This window comes from Eimeria tenella, genomic scaffold (assembly GCF_000499545.2).
Source record: "Eimeria tenella Houghton genomic scaffold, Eth_scaff37, whole genome shotgun sequence".
In the NCBI taxonomy this organism is placed as follows: Eukaryota; Apicomplexa; class Conoidasida; order Eucoccidiorida; family Eimeriidae; genus Eimeria; species Eimeria tenella.
In genome coordinates, this window is record NW_013543286.1 from 298,650 (window position 1) to 304,649 (window position 6,000).

The 6,000-nt window shown below is 48.9% G+C and overlaps 1 protein-coding gene across 1 annotated transcript in view; it reads left to right on the top strand.

The window, feature by feature from the left end:
- Positions 1-2,482: 2,482 nt before the first annotated feature.
- ETH_00011840 (uncharacterized protein) overlaps positions 2,483-6,000 on the top strand; it is a gene marked incomplete at both ends in the record, with an annotated part of 10,091 nt that continues 6,573 nt past the window's right edge. Inside the window, 10 exons of the mRNA XM_013376579.1 lie at positions 2,483-2,503; positions 2,621-2,729; positions 2,932-2,995; positions 3,106-3,176; positions 3,507-3,602; positions 3,816-3,961; positions 4,728-4,835; positions 5,226-5,310; positions 5,528-5,622; positions 5,852-5,951. Of these exons, the coding sequence (XP_013232033.1) occupies positions 2,483-2,503; positions 2,621-2,729; positions 2,932-2,995; positions 3,106-3,176; positions 3,507-3,602; positions 3,816-3,961; positions 4,728-4,835; positions 5,226-5,310; positions 5,528-5,622; positions 5,852-5,951 (895 nt within the window). The remainder of the gene's footprint in view (positions 2,504-2,620; positions 2,730-2,931; positions 2,996-3,105; positions 3,177-3,506; positions 3,603-3,815; positions 3,962-4,727; positions 4,836-5,225; positions 5,311-5,527; positions 5,623-5,851; positions 5,952-6,000) is intronic.

Genomic DNA, 6,000 nt, shown 5'->3' on the forward strand with positions numbered 1-6,000 from the left:
TCCTTCTTTCCTTCAGAAACCGGAACGAGTTAAAATCGGATTCTTTTTTTTGGGATGTACGTACACCCCAATATGAGTCGCCCCGCCACTGCTGCGTCAAAAACAAAAAATTGAATTATTTTGTTTTTCAAATTTCCGTCTCCTCAACTTCAAATTTGAAGACTCATGGATGGCCTGAAGGCGCTGTGTGGGGCTCCACTAAATTCACCAAGGGGCCCCTATGGGGCCCCCAAGGGGCCCCCAGGGGCCCCCAAGGGGCCCCAGAGGCGTTTTTGTGGCCCCACCGGAGGGCCCCCAGGGGCCCGCCCCATGGGGGCCTCCCGGGGGCCCCCCGGGGCCCCCCGAGGGACTAACGGCATTAGAGGCTCCACAAGGACCTTTGGGGGCCCCCATGTCCTTCAGAGGATTCGAGGGGCCCCAAAGGCTTCGAAAAAGAACCAAAATGGACTCAAATGGCATTATTCTGAGCAGCAGGGGCCCCCTAGGGGCCCCCCATAGGGGCCCCCAAGGGGGCCCCCTAGGGATCCCCCGAGGGGGGCCCCAAGGGGGCCCCCAGGGGGCCCCCCGAAGGGCCCCAAAGGGCTACCGGGGGCTAAAAATGAAAAGCAACTTTGTCACAAAACTATTTTGCCTTTCAAGCCATTCTTTTTATGTGGGGGAAACAAGAAAACAGAAGATCTTTGTCTTTTTTGGGACTTTTAATTGGAAAATAAATACTTAGAAGCCCCTAGAAGCGCATGCAGACACATGCATGCATGCATGCATGCATGCATGCATGCATGCATGCGTGGATTTTCCGGTGTACGTGGCGGCTTTGTATTAATAAGTACAAAGGCACTTGTGAGCGCGTAGGCGTTTTTGTATATGCACAAATATGAATTTAAATGGAGAATAAAATAATTTGTTCTCCATTTTGGTGCATTTTGAATAATTTAATGCTCCTCTTTTCATTTATTTGTCAATTGAATCCTCCAAAATCAAATTATTAAACAAATAAAAAACTCGAGCTTTTGCTTTTTGAAAAATTGACTTCGAATGGCTGCATGCGTTTTTGCACTGCACGAAAGTTCGTGCAAAGACAAATGCATGCAAATAGGCTCCTGAGACTTTGTTTATAAATGCATGTTTAGATTAATAATTTAGAAATTAATAAAATAAAGAAAAATAAACAAAAATATATTTAAATAAAGATGTCTAATCCAGATAAATAGATACATTGAGAATAATAAAAAGTACTTTTTTGTTTTAATTCAAACTTTGCACTTCACACTAACTTGCACTTGGGCTAATTCGAGTTTGCAGAAAAACGCAAGAAGTGAAAAAGGGATTTTCGAGTTTGCAAACTTTTCAAATTTGAAAAGACCACTGGACCTTCTGGGTGGTTTTGTGCGGTGTGTCTGGTGGTCACTTTCTTTTTTTAAAAAAAATGAAACTTTTTGCAACAAAGAAAGAAAGAAAGGGCCCCCGAGCTGCTGCTCTTTGCGGGATAAATGAATGTTTAAGAGTTTTAAAAGTCCTTTTTAGCACTAGTTTTGAATTGGCGGCGCTGAGGCGGTTTTTTCCAGCTCGAAAACCCTTAACCCAAACCGTAAACCCCAAACCCTAAACCCTAAACCCTAAATCCTAAACCCTCAGAGGCGTCAGCGCCGCGCCCGCAGCCTCAAACCCCAAACTTCTCTTGTCTAAATGTTTATTCTGAAAATTGCTGAATTATAATAAATAAATTGAAAAGGAAAAGTAAAGAAGCAGCAACGCAATGGAGGCGGTCCCGGGCGTTGCTGGCCCCTGGTGGAGAGCGATGCCGCAGGTCCCGTCTGGCCGCTGCATGCGTGAAAAGTTTGCGGAAATAAATGAATTAAATGGAATTAAAGTGGAAAAATGAATTAAATGAGACTTTAATCGCCAAAAATAAACGGAAGGAAACTGATCAGCCGCCGCTGCCCAGTGGTCTTGCAGGCGCCACGCGAGCTGTACGTACACCTGAACACCACCACCGTTTTTCCCCTTTTTCTTTTCAAATTTTATTTCATTTTCTTTCCTTTTGCTTTTCCTTTGCCTCCCGGGGGCCCCTGCTGCTCCCGGCTGCCCCAGGGTCCCGCGCTGCAGGGAAATCAAACCCCAGATCCAGTAGCAGCAGAGTCCGGGAGCAGCAGCAGCAGCAGCAGCAGCAGCAGCACAGCAACAGCAGCAGCAGCAAAGGCAATTCTGAACTTCCCATTGCGCTTCCGCCTCGCCAGGAGCTGCTGCAGCTGGTTTCCAGGTGTACGTACACCCCAATTACCCCTACAAACCCTCAACGTCTCATGGAAAGGCTGACAGTCATTTTCTTTTCTTTTCTTTTGTAGCGCAGCCGCTAGCCGCCCCTGGCCAGCCCCCCTCACGGCCCAGACCGAGCGCAGGCCGTGGGGTTTAGGGTTTAGGGTTTAGGGTTTAGGGTTTAGGGTTTGGGGTTTGAAGCTGGAGTCCAAAGCTTCGACTCAAAATGGCGGCGATATTTTCCAAGGTGCGTTTCCGTCGAACACTGTCCCTTCTGCTCCCTGATTTAGTCTAGGGTTTAGGGCCTAGGGTTTAGGGTTTAGGGTTTAGGGTTTAGGGTTTGAGCATGCGCGCGGCTGAACAGTACGGGGAGCTGGTGAACTTCATCATTAGGCCCCCGAGAGATAATTACAAAGAAGAAGAGTTGGGCCCTCCCCTCTTCACTATGGCGGGAAGGCTGTACAAACGCACAGGCAAGCCTAGGGTTTAGGGTTTAGGGTTTAGGGTTTAGGGTTTAGAGTTGTGGGTTAGGGTTTAGAGTTTAGGGTGCACACTGTAGAAAGTATGGCGTACAGGAGGACGCAAGGACAGATGATTCAAAAGGCTGGCCAACGCGTGGGGCTTAGGGTTTAGGGTTTAGTACTTAGGGTTTAGGGTTTGTGGGGTTTGTCTCAGACCTGGAATTAGTCAACAGAAGGAACATGCGGCTTCAGTGCAGCCACTTCGAGCCTGTTTTGTCGTATGTGAAACAGCCCCTCGGAGCTAAACCCTAAACCCTAAGCCCTAAGCTCAAGGCAAACGGATGAGGGTTTAGGGTTTAGGGTTTAGGATTTACGTGGGCTTGTTCAGGTCTCGCTCAAAAAAGAAACTCCCCTGCGTCGTTTACTTACACGGGAACTGTTCTTCTCGAATTGAAGCCAGTGTGTCCTAAGCCCTAAACCCTAGACCCTAAACCCTAATCGGCAAACCCTCGGCCTTGCACCCCAAACCCTAAACCCTAAACCCTAAACCCTAAACCCTAAACCCTAAACCCTAAGCCCTAAACCCTCCGCCGCAGCGACCTGCAGACATCAGGAGCTGCTTCTCTGCGGGAGCTCCCGCGCTTTGAAACTCTAGATTAGGGTTTGGGGTTTCCTTTAGGGTTTAGACGAAAATGAAGTGTTTGGAAGCAGCGCTTGCTCGGGTGTACGTACACCTGGGGTGTATCTGCAGTGTACGTACACCCGGGAACTGCTGGGGTGTATCTGCAGTGTCCGCGCTGCCGGTGCTGCTGCCACAAAACATAACTGTTTTTGCTTTTGACTTTTCCGGCAGCGGCAAGTCCGACGGGCCCTACATCAGCTTGGGTGGGTTTAGGGTTTAGGGTTTAGGGTTTAGGGTTTAGGGTTTGCGTGGTTCTGCCTCTGGCCCCAGCATTTCTTCGTGTTTGCTTTTGTTCCTGTGAAGCCTTTGGTGCAGCTGACTCTTCATTCCAGACTCGAGGGTTTGGGGTTTGGGGTCTGGAGCTCGGGCTCGCGGGCTAGGGTTTAGAGTTTAGGGTTTAGGGTTTGGGCCTTCAGGGTGGTGGGAGCGCGACGACGTGGACACCGTGGTGGAGCACCTGCGGTGTCTAGACACCGTGTCGGCTGTGGGGCTGTGGGGCCGCAGCATGGGCGCCGTCACGGCTTTGCTGCATGCATGCAGAGACCCCTCCATAGGCGGCGTGGTGAGCCTCCAGCTGTACGTACACCCCACGCGAGGGCCGCCAGGTGTACACGCGCCTCCCGGCTGTACGTACACCCCGCAGAGGCGAGTCCCCGGTGTACGGGCACCTCCCGGGTGTACGTACACCCCGGAAAGGCGAATCTTGGGGTGTACGCGCAGCTCGCGAGGTGTACGTACACCCCGCAGGCGGGGCCCGGGTCTACGGGCACTTCCCGGGTGTACGTACACCCCGCGGAGGCGAGTCTCCGGGTCTACGGGCGCCTCGCCAGGTGTACGTACACCCGGAGGCGCGCTCCTGTGGGGTGTATGTACACCGGAGGTGTACGTACACCTCGGAGGCGCAGGTGTGGGGTGTACGTACACCCGAGGTGTACGTGCACCCGGGAGTGCATGTACAGCTCCAAGTTTTGTTGGGGCTTTCTAGTTAATTGAAATGACTTGCTTTGCCTCATTTTTATTTTATTCACTTATTTTGTCTTACTTCATTTTATTTTATTTTATTTTATTTTATCTTATTTTATTTATTTTATTTATTTTATTTTATTTTATTTTATTTTAAACTTTATATATTTTTGAATTTTATTTTGCCTCGCGTTTCCTTCTACCGCCACTTCACCCATCTCGCCCAATTCCACTTTACAAATTTGGTGAATTTAATTCAATTTAATTAATTGGATTTAATTCAATTTAATTAATTTAATTAAAATCAATTAAATTAATTTAATTTAATTGATAAAGTTAAATTAAATAATTTATTTTTGTTTTAGGTTTTGGACTCTCCATTTGCTTCGCTGCGGCGCCTCGCCGAAGAACTCGCGAGCGTCGCTCTGCAGTTTGCGCTGCCGCATTTCTTGCTTGCTGCGCTGCTGTCTATGGTGAGCAGCAGCAGCAGCAGCAGCAGCAGCAGGACGACAGCAGCAGCAGAAGCGGCAAACGCAGCAGCCGCAGCGGCAGCAGAAGCGGCAGCAGCAGCGGCAGCAGCAGCAGGCAAATCCGCAGAGAGTTAGGGGCTTTAAGTGCAGCAGTACTGTTGCACGCTGCAGCAGCAGCAACCGGCTGGTGTTGCAGCAGCAGCAGCGTACTTTTGCTGCAGCAGCAACAGCACGGATGCACTGCAGACGAAATTGATGTGGAGGAGAAATATAGAAAGATAATTCAAAAGACAAGACGGGACAAAGAGAGAGGCAAAAAAGAAGAAAAAAAATAATCAAAAAAAACAAAAAATAAAAAGAAAATAAAAAACACTTTTTTGTTTTTCTCTTCAGGTCAGAAACTCCATAACGACAAAAGCTCACTTCGACATTAATCTCATCGTTCCCATAGACCACGTGGCAGAGGCCTTCATTCCAGGCAAGAAGGGTTTAGGGTTTAGGGTTTAGGGTTTAGGGTTGAGCTGCCTGGCCTGCACTGGCCTTGATGCTCAAGCTTAAGGGTTTAGGGTTTCGGGTTTAGGGTTTAGGGTTTAGGCTGCAGAGCTTTTAGGCTCCAGAACAACACTTTTTCTGGCTGCGTTTGCAACGCTTGAGGGTTTAGGGTTTAGGGTTTAGGGTTTGGCTTCTGGGTGCAGCGTTGTTTGTGTACGGCCGCGACGACAATTTTATTTCTCCGCAGCACGTTAAGGACCTCTACAGCGCTTATGGAGGCGACAAAAATCTAATTGAAGTAGGGCTTAGGGTTTAGGGTTTAGGGTTTAGGATTTAAGTTTTTAGAGTTTTGGGTTTAGGGTTTACGGCTGGGTGCGCAAAAGCGCCCTCCTTTGTTCCGTGCTATTAACTGCAAAGATTGCTCAAAGTAGACGTTATCATTAGCTCCTCACCTTAGGATTGAGAACATAGGGTTTAGGATTTAGGGTTTAGGGTTTAGGGTTTAGGGTTTAGGGTTTGCGGCGCAGGTGGAGGGGGGGCACAACTCTCCGCGTCCGGCCTTCATGCTGCACTCGGCTGCAATTTTCTTTCGAAACACTCTTGAGCCTTTAGTGCTTTGCAAAAGGGGTTTATTGGCAAGGAGGCGGCCAAAGAGGCGCAGCAGCAGCTGCAGCAG